The sequence below is a fragment of the Zonotrichia albicollis genome, chromosome 19, assembly GCF_047830755.1.
Source record: "Zonotrichia albicollis isolate bZonAlb1 chromosome 19, bZonAlb1.hap1, whole genome shotgun sequence".
NCBI lineage: Eukaryota > Metazoa > Chordata > Aves > Passeriformes > Passerellidae > Zonotrichia > Zonotrichia albicollis.
Genome location: NC_133837.1, coordinates 3,530,527 through 3,553,836, shown reverse-complemented (window position 1 = coordinate 3,553,836; position 23,310 = coordinate 3,530,527). Strand labels below are relative to the sequence as shown.

The window sequence follows — 23,310 nt, the reverse complement described above, 5'->3', positions numbered from 1 at the left end:
ATTCACTCTCACTTTTACTCACACTAATTAGCTCACACTCACATTCATTCACTCTTACATTTACTTACATGCTCATATTAATAAGCTCACACAGTTAGCTCACATTCACATTAATTAGCTCACACTCACATTCATTCACTCTCACATTTACTCACATTAATTAGCTGCTCACACACTAATTAGCTCACACACATTCATTCACTCTCACATTTACTCATTAATTAGCTGTTCACACACTAATTAGCTCACACTCACAGTCATTCACTCACATTTACTCACATTAATTAGCTGCTCACACACTAATTACCTCACACTCACATTCATTCACTCTCACATTTACTCACATTAATTAGCTGCTCACACACTAATTAGCTCACATTCATTCACTCATTTACACGCTCACATTCCCCCACAGGCCCCGCCCCCGCCGCATGCCCCGCCCCACGGCAGCCCCAGCCCCGCCCCTCCGCGCTCGCGCATGCGCAGCTGTGGTGGCGGCGCGGCGGGCCATGGTGGCCGGCGGGGCGATGGTGGCCGGCGGGCGGGCGCGAAAGCTGGTGCGGCGCTACCGGCTGGCGGCCGCCACGGCTCTCGCCATCCTCCTGCTCCAGGGACTCGTGCTCTGGAGCTCCGCCGGCCTCGATGAGGAGGGCCTGGCCGAGGTGTGCCGCGGGAGGGAGGGGGGCGGCCGGGGCCTGCCGGGGGGGCGGTGGAGGGGATGTGGGCCGTGCTGAAGGAGGGCGATAAAAGGGCTGGGGGGCCGTGAGGGGGCTGAGGACCACGCGGGGACCGAGGAGGCCCGAGGTGTGCTGAGGGCCTGGGGGGGTCATGGGAGGGTGCTGGGGGTGGGTTTCGTGGGGGAGCCCTGGGGAGGGACAGTGCCCTGGGGATAGCGAGTGTGCCCTTGCTCGGGGGCTGGGGCGGGGACAAGGGGAGTGGGCTCGGTGGGGTTGGCAAGGCCCAGAGCCGGGATGGGGTTCCTGGGGTGGGCTCTGTGCGGTTGACAATGCCCAGAGCCGGGATGGGGTTCCTGGGGTGGGCTCTGTGGGGTTAGCAAGGCTCAGAGCCAGGATGGGGTTCCCGGGGTGGGGGTCCTGCAGCCTCAGGCTGCTGAAGGTGTTGGCGGTGTTGGGGTGGGCAGCGGGAGGTTGCCTGGGCCGTTCTGGCTGCAGCGGGGCAGGGTCACAGCACCTGAAGAGGGGAGCTGGTGACCCAGGGGGTTTGTTTTGGGTCTGGCATAAAGCGAGGAGTATGAGGGACTTGATGGAGATCTTGTACTTGTGGTGTGGAGGATGTTGTGGGGAACTGGGGTCAGGGACTCCCAAATCAAAAGCCATAGAGTTCAGAGAGCTGGCGGGTTTGTGTCAGCGCCTGTGTAGCTGTTATGGTGAGAGGTGTTCCTGTGATGTGGGAGAGTACGAGGACCTTTTGGAGGTGCTGATGTCTTTATACCAGAGCACCCTGCTAAGGCCAAATGCATCACTTCTTTCTTGTGAGTGTGGGGAAACTGAGGCATGGTCTGGTGAAGGAGTTTGCCCAAGGTCAGACACTGAGAAGGTATCAAAGAGGACCCAGGCTGATGAACCATTGCTGCCACCTTCAAACAAAGCTCCCACCTGTGGGTTGTTAATTTGGATTTGTTTATTTGTTGGGAGCTGCCCAGACTGTGTCCAGGTCTGCTATGTCTGTGTGGACCAGTGGCTGGAGCCTCCTGTTGCCTCCCTAGTGTGGAGGGTGATCCCATGGTCAGCAGGTCTAGGAGGCTTTCCTTGAGAGCAAAGAGGTGAGAAGGGGAACAGGCAGCCCCGTGCTGTGGGGAAGGTCTCTGGAGTGACACCACTCATTCAGCAGGTGAATTCCCAGCCTCAGGGCTCCTCCTGGCCCACAGGAAATGGCCATGAGCACCCTCATGTGCTGCCATATGCCCATCACCAACACAGAACCAGGGAGTGAATGTGGCTCCAAGGAGAGGATTGTGATCTGGAGGCACTGGAAGCATGAGAGCAGACTGATCTGGCACCAAGGAGTGCCCAACTGCTCCTTTGCCTGTTCTGTAACCTTGATCAAATTACTTCACCCATCCTGGCTTCTCTTTCCCTCTGTACCATCCTGCACTGTTTGTCTGCTGTTCTCTGCTCCTGCCCTTCACAGCTTGGCTCATCCTGCCTTGCTTGGTTTCCCCATGTCTCATCCCTGAGCTGGGCAGCTGAACAGGTTTGGCCATGGGTCCCCTTTCCTGGAGAGGAGTTGGTTCACCACCAGCAGTCCTGGGAGTTGAAAGCCTCTTCGGAGAAGACAAGAACCATCCTTAACTTCACAGACAGCCTGAACCCATTAGCAAGCTGGGAAAAGTCCAATTAACCTCAATTCTTATAAAATGCACAGCTCTTGGTCTCTGTGCCGTCCTGCTGTCTGATTTTGGCCAGACCTAGAGGAGACACCATTTTCCTAAGGGCATTTCTGGTAAAGCCAGAGGAGCAGTCCCAGGAGAGTCTGACCTTGCAGGCCTGAAAGGATTCATGGCAGTTTGGGATTTCTTAATTGCCACAGTAAATGGCTCCTTCCCACTAATGGGCACAGCTCATCCCCAGCATGAATGGGCTGTGGAGACAGAAAGAGACACTCCAGTCCTGGAAGTGCTGTGGAGCTGGCTGTGCCTCTTGGATCCATCAGTTCTCTCCCCAAGCCCTGTTCTGGGGTCCTGCAAGGCACCCTCTGCTTACCAAGCAGATTCTTTATGGAGTGCAGACCAGGAGTATTTGGGTCTGTGTCCATCTGCCTATCAGCACTGTGTTTCCTCCTGGAAAGCAAATTAATCTTGTTCCACCAGGATCAAACAACACAATTCCTATCCAAACTGATGGATGAGAGAGGAAATTCCCACTCCTGCTGTGGTCAGCATGAGTGTCTCCCCACACGAGTGTGAGCCTGAGAGACCAGAGCTATCCTGCCTCTGTCATTGTGGCACCCACAGCTCCTGGATGAGCACAGAAGCTTCCTGAAGCTCTCAGTCCGTGGTGGAGCTGGCACCAGTAAAACTCAAACCACAGAGTTTCCTTGTGGGTGGAGAAGAGGATCTGTCACTGCAGTGTTTTAGCCACTGGGTCTCCTGTCTTTGTCTGTCCAGGCAGGAGGTGGCACCTCTCTGGGGCTGGTGTGTTGGTGTCCTCTGTGTGCTGTGGCCACAAGAGAAGCTTCCTATGAAGTCTCTTTTCTTCTTGAGAAGAGATTCCTTGATAGTTACTTTTCCTGACAAAGTGTTTGGTTTTAGGGGACTTACTCCAGCCATTTTAACTCGGGATTCCTCTGATGACTTTGGAACATTTTGGTGCTGCTTTTGTCTGATGAGTGTGTGCAGAAACCAGTCAGCCAGGCAGAGAGGGAATCCTGCAGAAACCAGGGGCTGCTTGCTGTACTGGGACCCGTGCAGGCAGGTACATGCCCATGGCTCTGTTTCACTCTGGGGCAGCAGTGTCACATTGGAGGAGGCAGAACAGGACAAGCCTCTCCAGTAACAGGCAACAGGACAAGAGGAAATGGTGTCAAGTTATAGCAGGGTGGTTTAGGTCAGATAGTAATGAAAACTGTCACCAAAAGGGCTGTGAAGACCTAGAACAGGCTGGATGAGGAAGTGGTGGAGTCACAGACTCTGGAGGTATCTAAAAGATGGGTAGATGTGGCACTTGGGGACATGTTTTAGTGGTGGCTTTGACTGGGGTTTCATACTTGGGTGATCTTAGTGAGTCTTTGTAACCCAAATGAGTCTGTGATTCTGAGTGAGCTCTGGCTGGCACCGGAGTCATCTGTGTGTCAGAAGGAGGGGATGGGGACCCTCACTGGCTGTCCCACACAGGTCTTAAATACAGCAGAACAATGTGGCCAGAGCCATTCCCTGCCAGGCTGGGCTGGAGGGATCACTCTGCTGTGGTGCAATAATTAGAAACCCTGGAATTCCTTGGCTGGCAGCTCTGGAAGGGCTGGCAATACTTCTAACAACTTCCCTACTGGGAGAGGCAGCCAGGCATGGTCCTGAGCTGGGAACAGGGCTCCTTCCAGGGGGATGAGCAGGACTGTAACCACAGGTGGGCCTTGAATAGGGGGTGTCCCCACAGTCAGGTGTGTTGGGGAGTGCAGGATGTGAGTGGGATCAGCAAGTCTCTTCCTGTAGGAGCATGGAAGATACTCTCCTCACTTTTGGCCTTCCAGCTGCCCTCTCCTGTGATGCTCTGTGGGGAAAACAGGTTTATAGCTCTGGAGCAGATGGTCCTGCATGGTGACTAATGAAGGGTCACTGCCTGTGACACCTGTCTGGGTGGAGGCAGGCTTGGCAGATCCCTGCTGAACCAACCCTTTGGGATTTAAGCAGTGGTTTGGCCATGGCTGTGCCAGCACACCATGGGTAGTCTGGGGACTTTGAAATGGGCAGATCACACCAGATGCTTTCCAGCCTTTTCACTCCGTGCTTTCTCCTGGCTGTGACCTTCCCAGCAGCTGCACCCTCAGGGGAGTCTTGTGCCAGGGGCTGCTTCAGTTCTGCTGTCCTTGTGAGGCATCTGTCCATCCTTGTGAGCTGCTGCTGCTCAGGAACAGCCCTGGTTGTTCCTTACAGCTCCCTGTGGTGCCTGGCACAGCTGCTGGGCAGAGTTTGGGGGTTGTGTGGAGCAGCCCTGGGAGGCTGGGCTGGAGCAGGCAGCTGCCTGTCTGTCATCCAGGAGTGCCTGCAGAGGCCGGAGCACATGGCCCTGACATCCCAGGTACACTCACTGGGAAAATTCTTTCCCATGAGAGCAGCACCCAAACCTCCCAGCTCCCTGCTCTCCCCAAGGCTGACTGTCTCTGCAGTTCAGCCAGCCTGGCAGAGGTAACAAAGCGTAATTAAGTGCTCCCTTTACACATCTGCTGGGCTCCACAGGAGGTTTGTGACTGGATTTCTAGGGAAGGTGGTGATGGCAGTGCCTGTCCCAGCCCAGCATGGGGAGCCAGGATCCAGGGAGGGGTGCATGGGCAGGGCCTTGGTCTATTCCTGTCCAGTGCTTCCAGCCCAGAGAGCACAGCTGTGGCTGCCTGTGACTCTGGCTGTGCTGGGCTTGGGTTCACAGCATGGTCATGGCAGGGAAGAGTTGGTCCAATAATCTCACAATGAAATGACCATCACCAGCAAGTACAGCCCAGTGCTCATGTCCAGCATCAGGGATGTCCCTGCAGGTGGGCAGACCTCAGAGGGTGGCTGGTGCAGACACAACCCACTGTGTCCATTTAGTCTGCAGCCCAACCACAGAGAGTGAGACTGGCTATCCTCATGATGGGGGTGTGAGCAGGGGGCTGCTGTTGGGTCTTAGCCTGGGGTTTTGGGTGATGAAGGGGCTGTGTAATGTCTTGTGCTGCACAGCGGGTGCTCCTGGAGCATCTGTCATGCTGCAGCATTGAGCTCTGTGGGGACTGGGAAGGGATGCTCTGAGGAGGATGCTGACAGATCTAGGGAGCAGCAGGCCCGAGTTAATGCTGTCTGTCCTCTCTTGTGCATCCACATGCCCCACGCCAGGAGCGGCAGAAGAAGGCTGGCTTTCCCGAGAGCAGCGACGGCGCCAAGGACTCGGACAGCTCTGCTGGGCGCCGCAGCAGCGCCGGCCGCAAGCACGGCCGCTGGCGGGGCCGGCCGGACAGCCCCGGCGCCGTGGTGTCCAAGGTGGTGAGAGCCGTCACGGCCAGGCACAAACCAGGGTGGCGGCTGCCGGCCATGCTGGATTCCTCCAGCCACAGGAACCTGTCCGAGCTGCGTGGGGAGGCCCAGCTGGCCATCTTCCAGCAGGGTGACACGGGCAGCGTGGAGGGGGCTCCCCAGCCCACTGACAACAGCTTCACCCCCAAGTGCGAAATCACGGGCAAGGACGCCCTGTCGGCGCTGGCCCGGGCCAGCAGCAAGCAGTGCCAACAGGAGATTGCCAACGTGGTGTGTCTGCACCGGGCTGGCAGCCTCATGCCCCAGTCCGTGCCTCGCCACTGCCAGCTCTCAGGTGAGTCCTACTGGGGTTCTCCTGGTCACCCTGGGCATTGGGAATATCCCTGGGAGGCTGGTAGGCCACCTTCTTTATGTCACCAAGGTGTCCCACCTGGCAAACAGCAGCCTCAATCTGTCACTGATTCCCAGATTACGTCTGCCTCTCTAATCCAGTCAAAGTTGTGCCAGCCTTCTTAAATTGGGCTGTTCATCCTACTCTGCAGTTCTGCAGGGGTCAGAGCCAGGCCCAGCTGCATTTTCTGTTTTGAGGCACCAAGGGAAGACACCCCCTTTCCCAAAATCCCCCATCAGTGTAACACAAGGGGCTGCATGTGCCACCATGCCCTGGAACTGCAGCCGGTTTGGGGTGCAGTGCTTCCCTGCTGTCCCCTGCTTTGCTCAGGAGCTCCAGGTAGTAGATACCAAGGATGGGGGTGGCTGACAGCCCTCTCCCTCCCCATGCAGGCAAGGTCAGCCCTGTGATCCAGTGGGATGAAAGCCGGCTGCAGCAGGGGCCCCCCAGCAAGCCTGTGCGCATTGCCTACATGCTGGTGGTGCATGGCAGGGCCATCCGCCAGCTGAAGCGGCTCATCAAGGCCGTGTACCACCAGCAGCACTTCTTCTACATCCACGTTGACAAGGTGTGTGAAGGGGTGAGGGAATGGGTGCTAACAGTGCTCCATGGGTCCCTGGCAGAGGGAGCAGAGCTGAGGCGTGGGTGGTGGTGAGTGAGGAAAGTGGCTGGATAGGGTTAGTCCTCACTGCTGTGGAGCTGTGACCCTCTGCCGCTACTTCTGCAACCCCACGGAAGCAGGATTTATTCCCCCCTGCCCTATTTGATGCTTCTCTCCTTGTGGAGGCTGCTGCAAGGGCTGACTCTGGGCTGGTGGCAGGGAGGATGTGCTCCTTGCTGAGGGTGAGCCGTGTTCCCTGGCAGCGCTCCAACTACCTCCATCGCGAGGCTGTGGAGCTGGCCCGGCACTACCCCAACATCCGAGTGACACCCTGGCGCATGGTGACCATCTGGGGAGGTGCCAGCTTGCTGAAGATGTACCTGCGGAGCATGAAGGACCTGCTGGAACTGTCTGAGTGGCCCTGGGACTTCTTCATCAACCTGAGTGCCACTGATTACCCCACAAGGTGAGTGCCTTACTGGGGCAGGGGAGGGGGCTGGAGGTGTTGGGGCTGTGTGGGGGTGCAGAAGCTTTGGGAGGGGCAGGGAGGAGCAGGGAGCTGAGGGAGATGGGGCTGGAGATTGCACCCACATGCTGGTGATGGTGCTCTGGGGCCAGGCTGGACCCATGTATGCGGAGGAGCCCAGCAAGTACCTCTGAAGCTGTTTTCTCCTGTGGTCTGGGTTTTGTAGGACAGCATGCATGCGAAGCATGAGACAGCAGAGAGGCTGTGTCTGTGTCTGCCCAGTGGTGGAACAAGGTTTTGAGTCAGCAGCTTTGTGTTCCTCGGGTCTAATGGCTCTTGCAGAATGGGTGTTTACTGGGCTGCTTCACCCCAGCAGCATTAATGATTCTTGATTTCCACCTCAGGACCAATGATGAACTGGTGATGTTCCTGTCCAAATACCGAGATAAGAACTTCCTGAAGTCACATGGCCGAGACAACGCCAGGTAATCTCAGCTAGAGGCAGAGCTGAACTGGAGGAACAGAAAACGAGGGGTTTCAGAAAATAACTGAAACAGCTGTGGCAGGGAGGGGATGTTCTGCATCTGCACTTTGCAAGGTGGTTGACACTCCTAACTCCTCATCCCCATGCCCAGGTTTATCAAGAAGCAGGGCCTGGACCGCTTGTTCCACGAGTGTGACTCCCACATGTGGCGACTGGGCGAGCGCCACATCCCCGAGGGCATCGTGGTGGACGGGGGCTCTGACTGGTTCTCGCTGACACGCAGCTTTGTGGAGTATGTGGTCTATGCTGAGGACCAGCTGGTGTCCCAGCTGCGCCAGTTCTACACCTACACACTCCTGCCAGCTGAGGTTGGTGCTGCCTGTGGGCCACAGGACAGATTTTCTTCCCACTTTCTTCCCACACATATCTTTCCCACTTCATGCCTGCTCTGGGTATCTGCAAAGGGTGTTGCTGGTTCTGTTCAGGCAGTTTTGTGCCTCCCCTTTTCCAGACTTAGGTATGAAAGAGGGAAGAGAGGAGCAGATAGGTCAGGGGTCAATGCTTACACACAAGCCAGCTTTAGGTCCAGTCACCCTCTGGGCCAGATGAGGACTGGTGCAAGCCTGGTCCCTCAAATATTGCCCTCTGCTGGGAACGGGGAAATCTCTGTTCAGTAGCAGTTGAGGTCTGTCCTTCTGCATGAGTGGGGTTCTCTATTAACCACCTGTCCTCCATCCCACTGGGTGTCCTGCCCCTTTTCTGCCTTGCACAGTCCTTCTTCCACACGGTCCTGGAGAACAGCCACGCCTGTGAGACGCTGGTCGATAACAACCTCCGAGTGACCAACTGGAACCGGAAGCTGGGCTGTAAGTGCCAATATAAACACATAGTCGACTGGTGCGGGTGCTCCCCAAATGACTTCAAACCCCAGGACTTCCTTCGGCTACAGGTGAAAAAGATCCTCCTTTCTCTTCCTGCTTTTTCTTCTCCCTGTTCTCTTCTCTCTGAGCTGTCCTGTGGGCACCCTGGCTGCAGTGCCAGCTGCTGTGCATGTCCCTGCAAGAGACTGGAGCATGATCAGGTTCCCCAGTGGGGCTCAGTGTAGATGTGTCTGTAAACAGGCAGTAGGATTATCCTGACTGTCCTGCCCTGCAGCCAGGGTTCTGCTTGCAGCATTGCTCCTATTCCTAGACTTTCTCTCCTGTTTTCCTGCTCTTTCCCTGCAAATGTATCACTTGAGGGAAATGCCTTTATAGTAAAACCCATTCAGAGTGCTGTTTCTTTGGCAGGTCAGAATGCCTTGTGACGAAATGTCTCCCATGCTCTCAGTGTGTGGGGATGTGGACTGACCACAGGAGGCTTAGGGGAGATAGAGCCAGCCCTGAAAAGAGCAGTTGTGGCAGGATTTTCCAGCAGTTCCAGGCTTGCAGAGCCCAAGACGCTGTTCCTGCAGGCTGTGCCACTTGGCCAGAGCTAATGCAAGGCTCAGCAGTGGCTCTGGTGGGTGGGGGCTTATCAGAGTAAAGATTGCAGCAAAGGAGCTGGATGACACATGGCTAATTCTGGGCACAGAAAGGGGAAGGTGGTGGGAGAGATGGGCACCCATCTGCATTCCCAGTAACTGATCCTGTCATAGAGGATCCCACATTCAGGCTGGCTGTGCTGTGCTGCTCCTTAGCCTGTGCCTTCAAAGTGGGTAGGATGGATCATGCTGGAGTGGGAGGGCAGAGTGGGTGCCCCAAACATTGTTAGAAATGCCTGTGCTCTTCCAGCAACTCTCCAGACCCACCTTCTTTGCCCGCAAGTTTGAGTCGACGGTGAATCAGGAGGTGCTGGAGATCCTGGACACGCACCTCTACGGCAGCTACCCCGCCAACACCCCGGCCCTCAAGGCCTACTGGGAAAACGTCTACGACCGTGTGGATGGGCTCAGCGGTCTCACCGATGTCACCCTCACCTTCTATACAGCCTTCTCCAGGCTGGGGCTCCGCAAAGCCTCTTCCACGCCGGCAGCCAAGGCTGACAAGCTCTGCCGGTAGGGGATTTTCTGTGGTCTCAACCCAGGCTCCAAATGGAGGCCTTTATCTTGTGCTAGAAGTATGCTTATGCTCAGATATGCAACCTCTCTGTCTGTCTCTCCAGATTTGAGCCTCGAGGATTCCCCTCCAGTGTGCACTTATATTTCTATGACGACCGTTTCCAGGGTTACCTGGTGATGCAGGAAGTGCAAAATTTGGCAACTGGGCAGACTGAATCCTTGGAGATGTGGATGATGCCCCAAGGAGCTCTGAAGCTGTCCAGTCATGGAGGGCAGGCAAACCGCTTGCAAAACCTAGAGGTACATGTGGCACTTTTCTCCCTGGCTCTCCCACACTGTGCTGCCATTCCTCCTCTGCCCCACCTGCATGCAGTGGGGACAGAAGGACACTGAGCTGCTTTTGTTTCTGAAAAGAAACCTTTATCTGGGAGTTTGGTTTATTTGTGAGGAGCTGATTGTTGGTGAGTAGGCCTTCAGGGGATCTTTCAGAGGCAGGTGAGATCCAGTGCCTGCAGCTGCAGGAGGCCTTGCACAGCTGAATTAGTGCTGGCGCATGATCCGTGGAGTGTCCATTGCTTTGGATGCCAACGTTTATGTGTTCTCTGTTTTGGGGGAGGTGAAACACAGAACCTCAGCAGATAGTGTCTCCTTGCCCAGTGTCCCACTGCTTGTGCTTCCTGTCCCTCCAGGTGGGCACAGAGTGGGACCCCAAGGAAAGACTCTTCCGCAATTTTGGAGGCTTGATGGGGCCTTTTGATGAGCCGGTGGCCATGCAGAAATGGTCACGGGGCCCCAACTTGACGGCCACGGTGGTGTGGATTGACCCCACCTATGTCATTGCCGCCTCCTACGACATCACGGTGGATGCTGAGGCAGAGTTCACCCAGTACAAGCCCCCCCTCAACCATCCCCTGCGCCCTGGCGTCTGGACCATCCGCCTCCTCCAGTTCTGGGAGCCTCTGGGGGAGAACCAGTTCCTGGTGGTGCCTCAGACCTTCAACAGCAAGCAGCCTCTCAGGAAAGGTGAGGATGCTCTGGAGTTTGGGGCTGGATGAGAGGGTGTCCCTGTGGGCAGTCCAAAGTGCTTCCCCCCCTGTGATGGCCCCTGGGCTGCAGCTGATGACCATGTTGGAGCCAGTTATCTACACCAGCACTGGTGCCCGTTGCCCATGTGAATCCTTAGACTGAGCCGTCCTCTTGGCAGCTGTGGAGAGCCCGTTGGCCCATGTCAGTGAGATCCTTCCTGCGGCAGCGTCCTTTTCCTTGTGCTGGACGGGAGCTGGGGTTGCAAAGGAATGGGGAGCTGTGCCCCAATGGAGTTGGGGTTAGGACCTGCAGGGTGCCAGAATGTTGCTGCACTGCTCATCCCCTCTCTTTTCTCTCCCTTTCCTTCCCAGATGACAGCAGCTGGCTGCATGGTGGCCCCCCCCGCAACGAGTACATGGACCAGAACTTCCAGGGCCTGAGCGGGATCCTCAGCCTGCCGCGCTCCGAGGCGGCCGAGGAGGATGCGGCGCAGAAGGCGCGGCTGACGGGCAAGGAGCTGGAGGACTGGGCGGACGCTGCCATCGGCACCTTCTGGTCTGCAGCGAACGTCTGTGTCAGCAGCCCCTCTGCCTGCACTCCCCTGGAGACCTGCAGCAAAACCTCCTGGAGTTCCCTCTCCCCGGACCCCAAATCAGAACTGGGGCCTGTCAAACCTGATGGGCGGCTGAGGTAGCAGGAGCAGCCAGAGGGCAGCCTTGGGAGCAGGGAGCATCCTCCGTTTCTGATCTGGGGGGTGTCTCTGGACCACATCACCCTGTGCCATTTGCACCGTAGTCACTCAAGGAAGAGAAAATGGGAACATCCAGGCAGGGGAGAACCTTCTCCTGTGGGATATTTTGGGCAATGAGGCATGAGGTGCATCTTGCCCATCTCTGTGGGAATGAGCCTTTGCTGGCCAGGGAGAGCGTGCTGGAGTGCCCATCCCTGTGGGGGCATGGCAGGCACCTGGGAAAAGCTGTGTGTTTCTCCAGGCCTTGGAGCTTCAGGAAAGGGTGATGTGGGAGGGAGGGAGGGATGGCTGGTGAGTGGGCAGGCTCTTGACCAGCTCAGCATCCTGCACACCCCAGACTAGAACTTGGCAGGATGGGCCCTTGTTGCTGACTGCTGCCCTGGTGGGCTGATGAGGGACTGGGGATTGGCAGAAGCAGAATGAGTCAAAACCTGCCATGTGCACGGAGCTGCTGCTGGCTTAGGGTTTACATCTCATCCTTTCCACCCCAGCCCTTTAGTTTGTATTTTTATAAATATATATATAGAAATATATATGATGCAAAAGTGCAATAGAGACGAGACCCCGCATTGGCCGGGAAGTCCCTGTGTCTCCATTTCCCCTGAGACTGTAATATACCTTGTTCCCTTGGGTGTCCTGGTGCTACAGGACAGGGTGCTGGGTCGTTTACATCCTTTTTTATTATTTTATTATTATTGTTGTTTTGCTGTTTGCCCATTTCCTGCCGAGGGCTGCTGGGGACCTGTAACCTGTTGGCCTTGGGGCAGGGTTGCCCCCAGATTGTGGGGTAGCTGCCCAACTATGCCAAACGTCTGGAGCCCTGGTATGTTGTGCAACAGTGACTGAGGAGTGCTCAGTGTGTGGGTCAGGCCCAACAAGCTGCGCTGTAGACCCTGCCACTTCTGTCTCCACTTCAGCAGAAGGACGCCCTGATCCCCTGCCAAAATAGCATCCACAGGGCCCATGTGCTGCTGCAGATGAGCCGTGCCTGGAGGGCTGCCCTGTGCCACAGCTCCTTGACCCAACATTTTCTTTTCTCCCATGTCGGCAGAAGCTTTTGGGACCTGCTGTGCTTCCCTGGGCAAAATGCAAAGCGGCGAGAGGAGGTCTGGCCAGCCCCATCCTCCCCTTGCTCCAGAGGGAAAAGGCGCCACCTCCTCTTGGGAAGGGTTGCAGTGAAGCATCCCCCTTCCCTGCAGTGCCCCCAGGATGTCCTTGGGAACTGCCTCTAACATTCTTCTCTCCAAGACTGATGCTGCCTGGAGAAGTCTTGGTTTGGTTTCATCCTTCGAAGACACTTCACAGCTGGGGACAATTTGGAGCCCATCTGGCCCAACTCTGCTCAAAGCAGGGTCTCAGGAGCTGGTGGGGTTTTTTTGTCTCCATGGATCTGTGCCATCCTAACTTTTCTCCCATGTCCCAGCTCTCTCCGCCCAGCAGGTCTGACACTCCCAGTCTACAATTTTAAGGATGTGGGTGTTGCAAGATGTGTACTGTAAAACGGAGGGGACTGAGACCTCTGTGTGTGAGGGCAGGTACCTGCTGGCACTCAGCCCCCCTGTCCTGCACCCACTTCTGCCTGGGGTGCTTTGCGGCAGTGGAGGAATGTGGGGGGAGAAGGGCCACACACTGGAAGATGCCAAAACTCTGTGTCAGAACCATTATATAAAGTTGTCTTAAATATGCAACATCACCACAAATACATCTCTATCTCTACAGTTTGGTGTGTCGGGTTTTTGTGGTGTTATGGAATGGGTGGGGGAAGTTCGGCCGTGCCCGGTGAGAGTGTAAATCCCCCCTAGGCACCAGGACAGGGGCTGTGACGGTGTTGGGGCAGGGTCGCCTTCCTCAGATGGGTGATGAGTAACCCAAAATCAAGCTTGGGATTTTCAAAACCCCCTGTGGCTGGAGAGTGAGAGCTCGGGAGTGGCCCGGAGCCACGGCTGAGTCCGGTTACACCCTGGCAGCGGCTGCCCTGAAGGTACCAGATCCTTAGCGTGTATATGGCGCTTAATTAAGGTGTTAATCGGCAAATGAGCGGGCACGTCCTGCTGCCTGCGGGGCCAGGCGCCTCCCGCGGCACAGGCCAGCTTTCCCTCTGCAGGAGCGGGGCAGCGCCGATCCCGGCAGTGACCCGCGGCCTGGCTGCCGCTCGGCCGGCACCGCGGGACTGCGAACCGCGCCACGAGGCCGGGGCACCGCGGCTGGGCCGGGCTGGCCCCGACGCGAGTCCGAAGGGGGAGCCCCGGGAGCGCCGCGGCGGAGCGCGCTCGCTCGGGCCCCGCCCCGGCCCGCCCCTCGCGGGCTGTGGAGCGCGGGCGGCGGGCAGGGGCTGGCGGCGGGGTCGGGATGGCGCAGCCCGCGGAGGCCTCGGGCCACACCGCGACCGCCAGCGCCAGCATGGACAACAACGTCCTGGCCATCGTCATCGCCGCCAGTGAGTGGCGGGCGGGGGCTCCGGCGGTGCCGGGAGCGAAGCGGGGGCGGCCGCCGGGCGGGATCGGCCTCTGCCGGTGCCTCCCGGGCTGTGCCGATAAGGCGATACCTGCGGACGGGCGGACGGGGGAGAGGTCGCTGCAGCAGCCGGTCCTAACCCGGGGGGTCCCGCTGGCTGGCGGGGCGGGTGGGCTCCGCGGATCCGCGGGCGGGCCGGGGGAAGCCGCGGGCTCCCGGGAGACCGCAACACCGGCGAACCGGGGCCCGGCCGTGGTGCTGAGGGAGCCGAGAGCGCCGGGCCAGAGGCGGTGGGTGCCGGTGCGGGTCCCCGCGGAGCGGTCCCTGCTGCCGCGGTCCAGGATGGGGTGAGCCCCTCCTGGCTCTGCAGGTCGTTCACCGTCTGGTAGGGAGAGAGATGCTGGGCAGAAAGGGGCTTTAGCGCTCTTGAGGCGGGCAGCAGGTGGGATCGACTTCTCAGGGGCTTCTCCAAGCGTCAGCCGCGGGGCGAGAGCGGGCGGCATGGGGAGGCCCGGGGCCCGTCGAAACACCGGCTCTCTCGCCTCTCCCGTCTCTTGGCAGCGGTGTCCACCTCCGTCTTCATTGTGGCGATCCTCATCCTGCTGCTGCTCTTGTACCACCGGGACCCCATGTGCTGCCAATTCCTCTGCTCCTGCCGCCTTTTCCAGACCCCCAGCCAGTATGTGAGTGTCCTCCGAGTCCTTCCTCTCTTCCTCCTGCCCACAAGTCCCCCTCTGTCCCCCAAGCTCCTGTTGCCTTGTGCTGGGTCTGTGGGGCTGCACTGCCAGGTTACTGTCCTGCAGCTGGGATTGTTGATGGATGTGGGTCCTCCAGGCAGACCTGGGCTCTGCCATCTCCTTGCTCCCACTCCATCCATCCATTCACCCACCCAGTCCTGCCTGGCTGTGCTATTGTGGTTCTCTCTCCAAGGCCCAACACTAAAAGGCTTCCCTGCTCTCCACACAGCTCGGGAGGGAGGTTCTCCTCCCCCTGCATAGTCGTGTGGGGTCGGGCTGTGCTTTATAGGAAGGGGCCCAGCAGGGAAGGGAGCTGGAAGCTGAGGGCAAAGGCAGACAAAGCCACCCGCATCCCTGACAACTGGCTCTCTTGTGCACAGCTCCCGGGGAAGGAGCAGTGAGACACAAAGCCCTTTCGCTCGCATCTGTAATTTCCTAGGGCTGCTTTCAACTAGGGAAGCTGATGGAAAAAGAGCAGCGTGTGTAGCCAGTGTTGCTTTTGTGGCAGTGACTGCCTGGGGAAAGCTCAGCCTCCAGAGCTGCGAGGATGGCTTTTGAGGGAAGGGCTGCAGGTACCACTTGGCAGTCCCTGGGAGAAGAGTGGACATTCAGCCTTGCTAGCAAGGGGTTGAGAGACTAGTGCTATGAAGGGCAAATCTAATAGTCCAGCACAGGCTGAGAAGTCCCCACCAGAAATCACAGTGGAAATAGGCTGCACTGATGTCTCAGCTCCTTTCCCTCTCTTCCCTCCTGCTGCCTGCCCATGGCACACATTGGGAGCGGGCCCTGCTGCTGTGCTCCCTGCCCTGTGGGGCTGCTCTCTGAGGCAGAGTGGGATCTCCCTGGGCTCTGAGGTGGAAACTTCAAGCAGGCATCTTGCCTTTAGCAAAGGACTGTGCAGAAGGATGGATGCAAAGAATTATGGAAGGAAAGGGAACATATAATGTATTTCCTTCAGAAAAAGAGAAGCAGTTGTAGTGTGAGGCAACTTTTGTGCAGGAATAGTTGCACTGGTTTTGCTCATGACTTATTGAACCAACAGTTGGGTGCTGTTTTCCTGCAGCTTCTGTAGTTGTGCTGTAGGGCCAAGAGAAACAGCTCCTTGCTTGTTAAGAGCAACAGTAAATCCTCATAGTCCTCCCTGTGCACCCCTGGTTGCCTTGAGAGTCTTTGGGCTGGTTTCTGCTGGCAGAAATGGGGTTTTCTGAGAACAAGGTAAAGCAATGGCTCAAGTCCTGGCTCTGGCTGGAGGGGCTGTTCTCTGTGAACAAGATTTCTGCTCACTGTTGCTCAATACCTTGACAGGGAATCCAGTTTAACTGGAGCAAGACAGCTTGGGAACAGCACAACTATTGCCCTGTAGATTTGCTTGCTGCATTATCCTGAAATGACAAGCTTGGTAGATAAGAACTAACACATTCTGTAACCCTGGGCATGTGATGGAGCTCTTATCTACACCAGCGGAATAGTTGGGTTGTTTTTTGTTGTGCCCCAAAAAGAGATGGTTCCGCTGATTTTCAATGAAACTGTGCCCTGGGGCCCAGACTGTCCCTCTGGCTGTGCTCTGCTCCAGCTGGCTCCAGCCCTGTGCTGCCAGGGAAGATGTCCTGTGCTCTTGGTATCACTCAACAGGCAGGGGCTGCTGCCAGCACTGAGAGCTGCAGGAGGGAGCCACTCTTCCTCTGCCAGGGTCTTGCTGTCCCATGAGATGTGGTTGAGCTCTGCTCTCTGCTGGGAAGGATGGGAGGGATTGTGGCTATGCTCATGTCCTCCTCATTCCAGGACCGCCCCCCGCCCTACTTCAGCAGCAGCCAGCAGCTGGTGGGACCCCAGCGTGGAGCCTCCCGGCTGGAGAGCACTGCTGAGAACCCGGGCATGCAGGTGATGGCAGGGGCCCTGCGGGGAGCTGGGCGGGAATGCTGCTCACGGGCTTGGAGCGAGACTCTGCTTATTGAGTTTGCCTGGGGCAAAAGGTGCTGGGCAGCATCTTCTGGTGCTACCCCACAACGTTGGGAAGTGCTGCCAGTATGTAAAAACCCCAGGGGTAAGGCAGCATGTGGAGGGAAGGAATATTGCAGAGGATACCACAGTGCCCTGAAGGGTTTGGGCATGAAGTGCCAGTGGTAGATCCTGGGGACTTGGGATCCTGCAGCACAGGTCGTGGTGTAATTGCCCCTGCGAGGGTGGACATCCTCTCTGGGTGCTCAAAGGAGCCTACAAGTACCTACAGCTTTGAACCCTGAACCCTGAACTCAAGGTTGCACCAGGACATAAACTTCTAGTGATGAGAGCCAGCATCACACTGACCCTTTTCTGGGCATGGACATTTCTAGGGAGACGAGCTGTTCTGTGTGGGCCCCCCCAGCACGTACCAGCTGCCGTCCTGGGAGCAGCCCCGCCTGCCCAGCTACGAGAGCGTGCGCAAGAAAGATCGGCAGCGGGAAATCCACCAGATGATTGCTGACAGGTTTGGGCTGTGGGCAGAGCCATCCCAGGAGGTGAGCTGCCCTCCCTGCAGTGGGGGCTGGCAGGAGCCCATGGCAGTCACCACTGTGGTTCATTTCTGTGTCTTGCCTCACAGTTGGTGGTAGCTGAGGACTCTGTGCTCTGTGATTGCCTTCCCGATAGCTTTTATCTCTGGGAGAGCACAAAGTGTATCGGGAGGCTCCTTTGGTGTACATCTGTGCTGGTTAATGATCCATCTCTCCTCCCCCAGTGCATTTGCAGAAATGCCTGTACCAGGAGGCAGGGCAGAGCCCCACGGAGAAATGGCAGGCTCTTCAGATCCCCTGCTCCGTACAAGTCCAGGCTGGGAGTGTTATTTTTGGATCTCTAAGGCTTTTATGGGTTCTTGCTTCCTTCTCCCTGCAGGACACTCATGGGGACATGCCTTGGTATTACCTTGAAGTGTTTATGGCTTATTTATGAGCAGGAGGCTTTGCTTGGTAGGATAGTTAAGATTTGCACTCTCACAAAGTAAGAGGGAAAAGTGAGTGCATCCTGCCAAGTAGGTCCTGTGGCAGCATCCTGAGATGCTCCCGTTCAGAGACCTCATTGTCTAAAGCAAAACTTTTGAAACCCTGAGTAAAACATTAAAAGTTCACTGATTTACCTGGATTTTGAGCTCTTAAAGCTGTACCATAAAGCCTGGCATAGTTAGCCCTTGCCACTCAGTGTTTGGAGCTATTTCTAATACCTGAAAAGTTCCAGCTTGATATAGTGGAAGGTGTCCCTGCCCATGCAGGGGTTGGAACTGGATGATCTTTAAGGTCCCTTGCAACCCCAAACCATTCTGTAATTCTATGAAACCTGGGCATTGAGGGCACAGGAGAGTAAAGCTCCAAAGACAAGTAGTTTAGGAACAGCACTGAAAGCTCTTCCCACAACATCATCATGCCACTTCCTGTCACCTGTGGGGAGAAAGCTAGCACAGCTCTGCCAAAAGAAATGTGACAAGGCCTGGAGGTTCCTCTCTGTGCAGTGAGACTTGCTGCCAAAACCTGAGTACAACACCTGGTTTGTAGGTACTTGTGTAAATCCTAGTAATTTTTATTTAGTCAAGAGAAAACAAGTGCAGCCCTCTCCCAACTAAAGTCAAGTTTGTTCTGGCCTTCTGCCAAGTCCTTGAAAGGGAACAGGGAAGAGCAGGAACCTGGCAGAGTGTGAGGAGAGAATGTGTCTCTCAGCACGTTTGTGCCATGTCCCAGACTGATGCTCCAATCCCCGGGTGTTCCCCAGCCTACAGCTGCCTGTGCTGGGGGACTGTGGGGGTTTCATTTCAGGCTGCTGGCAGTTGTGAGCATTTTCATCTGCTCTGTAAGAAGAGGTGGGATAATCTGGTTATTTCTGATCTGCTGTAATGCTCTTCCTCTCTCCTCAATAGATGCCACCTCCTTATGAGCATGCTCTGAGGCATCCTCCAGCTTTCTCAGGAACAGCAGTAAGCTCAGAGACCTTGGACAGACATGGAGTTCCAGAGCCTTTCCATGCCCCCCTGAGCTACCAAGCTCAGCGGAACACCGCGGTGTAAGGCCTTGGCCTCAGTGTCCTGCTGCTCCCCGTGCTGGCAGCAGCTGAAGTGCCTGGGATTCCATTTTCCTCCACAGTGAATGGCCAAACCTTCACCCAGATCCACAACCACCCGAAACATAGGCAAGACCAACCCAGCCATCCTCCTTGCAGGACAAGAACAACCACAGAGCCATTGCTGGGCACTGCACTGAGCAGAGGAACCAGGGACATCTGCTCACTCTGGCAAACACCAAAGGCAAAGGTGCAGCTGCTGGAGCTGCACAGGGCAAAGCCAAGGGGAATGTCTGCTGGGCCAGAGCTCCTCAGGAACAGCATTTCACACCTCTGTGAGGCAGCACTGCTGGCTGTACAAGGGATCAGACCTCAGGCACTGGTAGCATTGTGCTGCTTCACCTGTTTCTTAGGTTATCAAGTGCTTTACTGTGTCTGGATTACCTGGCAGGTGGAAATCCTCACCTGTGAGTGGCACAAGGGATGTGCTTTGGAGCACTGCTGCATGCTCTGGCACCACAGCTCTGTGGCTGACAACAGCTCTGTACAGAGCCCACACGTGGATCTGGAGAGGTTCCATGGGTTATACCCAAATACAGAGCACCAAGGTGAACCACGGGACTGGACTTGCAGACAGGGAAAGGACAGATGCACGGACTGAACAGCTGGAGGCCTACATGAAGATGTGAAGCACAGGTGGACACGTGGCTGACCCAGTTCACCTGGTCTTCTGCAGAGCAGAGGAATTGTCTAAATAATGTCAACACCAGTGTCCTTACATTACTGATTTTGATAACTTGTTTTCTACTGCAGAGTCAATGTTTAAAATTGTTTACAAACCTGTAGATAAAATGAGATCAGTTTGGGCACAACACATTGGGGCTCCTTTATTTTGAGCAATACAAGCTCAAAAATGTCACATAATGACTCAAAAGGATAAGTAGCCTGGATAATGCTTTATGATACACCTCCAGCTGCTGAGGCTTCAAATACTAGTCCAGATCTGGGCATCTTGCCAGGCCCACTGAACTCAGTAAGGAGTTAGAATTAGGCTGAGAACTTGCCTCACATGGCCAGTGAATGGCACACTCAGATATTTAAGTTAAGCATTGAGGTGAGTGAGCTAGAGCAAAAAATTCCAGCTTCCAGGTACACAGCATCGGTGCATGTGGAAATCTGTTCTGTAGTATTGTGAATTAAGGTACAAATAGAACAGTAATGACTAAAAATGAGCAAAAATAGAGGGAATTATTAGCAGGACAAGTACTGACACAAGAGTGATTGTAGAGGGAATTCATCCAATGGCACAACAGACCAGGCTCTCCAGATACTACATGACCATGGTAACACATTCCATGAGCAGCCAAGACCTTCAGCTGCCCCACAGCATTTATTAAACACTCATAAAAATGCCAGCAGGTGATCTCAGTGCCTGAACACAGATCACAGGCACTTCAGGAACAAAACCAAATCCTTCAGAGCCACTCTTGTCCTCAGATGCCAGTATAGCTGTAGTGGTCTGTCCTTTCCATCCATGCCCAGGTGACACTGCATGTTCACAGCATGTTGACGAGTTTGAAGCTTCCTACCTCTGTGGTGGGGACAACACTGATAAAAGTTTTATAAAGGACTGCTCCTTTGGGCAGCTGGCAGATCACATCCCTGCTCTCGCTGCTGCGGGGTGGGGGCACGTAGACCTCCTTGGTGTATCTCACAATGCCATCCTCCAGGGCATAGAGGGTCTTGTTCCGGCCCATCCCCACCTGGGAGAGGATGAGGAGCATTAGAAAGGAGAGGCTGGACATCCACAACTAAAGCAGATCTGATCATTGGTCTGCCTTGTTTGATATCTTGGCTTCAACAGCATCTGTTGCTTTATTTTTTTTAAATAAAACCACACAACTTGCTTCCAGCAACCAGTTTGCAATGGTGCTCAGTATGAGACATGAGACACCCACTCCACCCTGAAGCACAAGTGCCCAGTCAGGTCACAGAAGTGTCCTGGGACAGCAATCACTGCAGACCTTCCCTGAGTCCCACGAGCACAGGGGAGGCTCTGAGCAGGCTCTGTGCCTAACACCACACAGGGATGAGCACTGAGAATGAGACTGAAAGAGAGGAGCAGTGAGTGTGGGGCTCAGGGGGGAGTGCTGTTCTCAGACCCAAAGAGAGAGAAAAGCCTTACGTGGGCGCCGGGGTGCCAGCGGATCAACCGCTGCGTGGCCAGGATGTTCCCTGCGTGGACAAAGGCACCTGCAACACAGGGACACAGTCAGCCTGCAGAGAAAGAGCTCCCAGAGCCCTGGCACAACACAAATGATTCTGGCACTGACAAATCCCAGCTTTTGTAGGCATTTTCTAAGGAAAAATTATTTTAAATGTTAAAAGCATCTGAAGGAAAATGATGTTAGCAGGAAATAAAAGGGCAACGGACAGACCGTGGCAAAAAGTCAAATCTCTGAAAAGATTGCTTCCTAGGGTACAAGGCATTTTCTGGCTGCTGAAGGAATTTGTTTTACTACATTTACATTGAAATGTTTCCATCAGCAAAGCTAGTAATTATTAAGCACTCAGCTGCAAGAATCTGCACTTTGGCTTCTGCTAAGCTTTGTAATTCTCTCCTTTGTAAACACTGGAAATGCTCAGTTTTTCCACTCAGTGTGGGGGGAAAGTGCAGTGCAGTTACGAGGTGTCTCACAGTGTTCCCTCCTCCTGGGCTCTCTGGAGAGGCCAAGTTAGAACCAAAGTACATTTTCTGTAGGCAATTTTGGCTGGCAGCCGGCGGGCTCGTGGTGGGGGGAGCTGACTCACCCTGCCCTCCCACCGCCAACCCTTGATCAGGAGCTTTCACTGATCCTCCCCTTCTTTCTCCTGGAAAAGTGCCCTGCCCACCCCTTCCTGAAACACCCAACAACTGACACACATCAGGGAGAGAAGCTGTGAACAACCCAGTGAAATGCAAATAAGGTACTGAGACCTACCTTCGGTTTTTTTGAAGCCATAGCGTTTCCCTGGGCTGCGGCCACCCAGGTTTTTCGAGCTGCCCCCACTTTTCTTAGAAGCCCATCTGACAGCAACCAGGCTTGGCTGGTGAGTGGTTAGAACTAGGTTAGGAGAAAGAACATCAACTGGAAAAACTATCATACATAATTCCTTCTGTCAGATGTAAAGGAAGACAGGCTTTAAAATGAAAGGCAAAGGAAAGCCCTGGGAGAAACAAGAAGTACTTCCAAGATAAATTAGACCAAAGTGGCCTAAGTTCCTTGAAAAAAGGCCACATCTCAAATGCTGCTGCTGCCCAGGTAAGAACAAAACTCTCAGCAAGCACGTTAAATCACGTGCACAAATTTCTGTTTCATTTTGGTAAAATGCAGCACAGGTGTCATTGCTTGCTGTGGATTGCTCTTACAGTGCTTTGAGAAAAGATGGGTTGTGATTTGTTTCAGTTTCCCCTTTGACCAAATGGCACTCATTCACACAGTTACATCCTGAAATCTTACAAATGAGGAAAATATATAAACATCTATAACCAGCCAGAAACAGTCTGAGGACTATCCAGAAGGAGTATAAAGGTTGGACTTGTTGGAGGTCTTTTCCAACAAAATGATTCTGTAATTCTATGATTAAAGGCTCTACGAAGGAATACAGAGCCCTGGGAGTGGCAAAAAGGGAGTCTGGAGCACAGTTTTTTTCATTAATCCTCCCAGTTTCAGGGAAGTGTTTAAGACTGAACAGGGCTTGGAGCAACCTGGTCTAGTGAGTGTCCCTTCCCATGGCAGGGGGTAGGAACTGTGTGATCTTTAAATTGCCCCCCAACCCAAGGCATCAGTATCTTAAAAATCTCTTCAGTACCACCTTTTATGGAGGTAGGAGACAAACCTGATTTTTCTGAATCCCTCTATTTAGCCCGTTAAGCAGCAGGTTAGTGCAGAACAGAGGTTATCTTGTTTCCTTAACCTGAGCAAAACCACTCGTTTAACCTAACTAATTCATCACGGATATTCAGTGAGCTGGAAATGTCCCACCACTGAAAGTGTTCAAGCACAGGCTGGATATGGCACCTGCTCTAATAAAAGGCATCTCTGCTCATGGCACGGAGTTGGAACAAGATGACTTTTAAGGTTCCTTCCAACCCAAACTTGTCCGTAATTCTAAGAAATACTGTTGAGGAAAGGGTGCAAACCCCCATTAATTTCAGGACATGCCCCATTAAGTAAAGCCTTCGAGACTTGACGATTTATAGGAAATCAGACAAGACGAAGCATAGCTACAGTTTCACATACACAAACCCGCCCATCGCCATCACCACAGCTCCGCCTCAGCTCCAAGCAAAAGCGAAAGCCTCGGCCTCACGCTATCAGTGGTGACATCCCACCAGGGGCGCGATATCGCGCGGGGTGACCTCCCCGGGGCATCTTGTCCCGAACTCATCCCTCCCGCTCCGAGGCCAGAGCGCCGCTCCCCGCCCTCAGAGGGTAACGAGCTGACACCGGCCCGCACTGCCCACACTGCCCGCACTCACACAGCCGTCCCAGCGCCGCCATCTTGATAGCGCCGCTTCCCCCGCCTCCGCCCGCTGGCAAGGCGACGCGCACGCGCACTCGCTGGGCGGCGATTGGTCCGAGCGCGCGCTCTCGCTAGCGTTCGGACCAATCGCCG

At 55.1% G+C, this 23,310-nt stretch overlaps 3 protein-coding genes across 3 annotated transcripts; 2 read left to right on the top strand and 1 right to left on the bottom strand.

Annotated features, from left to right (window-relative positions):
• The first annotated feature begins 467 nt into the window (after positions 1–467).
• On the top strand, positions 468–13,155 carry XYLT2 (xylosyltransferase 2). The gene is made up of 11 exons (XM_074555250.1): positions 468–662; positions 5,543–6,014; positions 6,464–6,639; positions 6,936–7,138; positions 7,543–7,623; positions 7,774–7,990; positions 8,395–8,571; positions 9,395–9,657; positions 9,765–9,960; positions 10,350–10,683; positions 11,058–13,155. Exons 1-11 carry the CDS (start codon positions 510–512, stop codon positions 11,378–11,380), a joined length of 2,595 nt encoding a protein of 864 aa, XP_074411351.1. The 5' UTR covers positions 468–509; the 3' UTR covers positions 11,381–13,155.
• A 543-nt stretch (positions 13,156–13,698) lies between these two features.
• Positions 13,699–20,535, top strand: LOC106629862 (uncharacterized). The gene is made up of 5 exons (XM_074555252.1): positions 13,699–13,874; positions 14,453–14,574; positions 16,411–16,509; positions 16,962–17,126; positions 18,512–20,535. The coding sequence occupies exons 1-5, from the start codon at positions 13,787–13,789 to the stop codon at positions 18,656–18,658; spliced, it is 621 nt and encodes a 206-aa protein (XP_074411353.1). The 5' UTR covers positions 13,699–13,786; the 3' UTR covers positions 18,659–20,535.
• MRPL27 (mitochondrial ribosomal protein L27) lies at positions 20,000–23,281 on the bottom strand. Its single transcript, XM_005494788.3, has 4 exons — positions 23,174–23,281; positions 21,633–21,755; positions 20,837–20,904; positions 20,000–20,414 (listed from the first exon to the last, which is right to left on the bottom strand). The coding sequence occupies exons 1-4, from the start codon at positions 23,193–23,195 to the stop codon at positions 20,208–20,210; spliced, it is 420 nt and encodes a 139-aa protein (XP_005494845.1). The 5' UTR covers positions 23,196–23,281; the 3' UTR covers positions 20,000–20,207.
• Positions 23,282–23,310: the final 29 nt, after the last annotated feature.

What these genes read in the sequence shown, in the direction of transcription:
- XYLT2 (XM_074555250.1), top strand. Translation starts at nt 510, where the DNA reads ATGGTGGCCGGCGGGGCGATGGTGGCCGGCGGGCGGGCGCGAAAGCTG. An exon ending in TCGCCACTGCCAGCTCTCAG is followed by an intron (nt 6,015 to 6,463) that starts GTGAGTCCTACT and finishes CTCCCCATGCAG; the next exon opens with GCAAGGTCAGCCCTGTGATC. An exon ending in GCCACTGATTACCCCACAAG is followed by an intron (nt 7,139 to 7,542) that starts GTGAGTGCCTTA and finishes TTTCCACCTCAG; the next exon opens with GACCAATGATGAACTGGTGA.
- LOC106629862 (XM_074555252.1), top strand. Translation starts at nt 13,787, where the DNA reads ATGGCGCAGCCCGCGGAGGCCTCGGGCCACACCGCGACCGCCAGCGCC. An exon ending in GGCCATCGTCATCGCCGCCA is followed by an intron (nt 13,875 to 14,452) that starts GTGAGTGGCGGG and finishes GTCTCTTGGCAG; the next exon opens with CGGTGTCCACCTCCGTCTTC. An exon ending in GGGCAGAGCCATCCCAGGAG is followed by an intron (nt 17,127 to 18,511) that starts GTGAGCTGCCCT and finishes TCTCCTCAATAG; the next exon opens with ATGCCACCTCCTTATGAGCA.
- MRPL27 (XM_005494788.3), bottom strand. Translation starts at nt 23,195, where the DNA reads ATGGCGGCGCTGGGACGGCTGT. An exon ending in GGCGGCGCTGGGACGGCTGT is followed by an intron (nt 21,756 to 23,173) that starts GTGAGTGCGGGC and finishes CTCCTAACCTAG; the next exon opens with TTCTAACCACTCACCAGCCA. An exon ending in TGGCTTCAAAAAAACCGAAG is followed by an intron (nt 20,905 to 21,632) that starts GTAGGTCTCAGT and finishes CCTGTGTTGCAG; the next exon opens with GTGCCTTTGTCCACGCAGGG.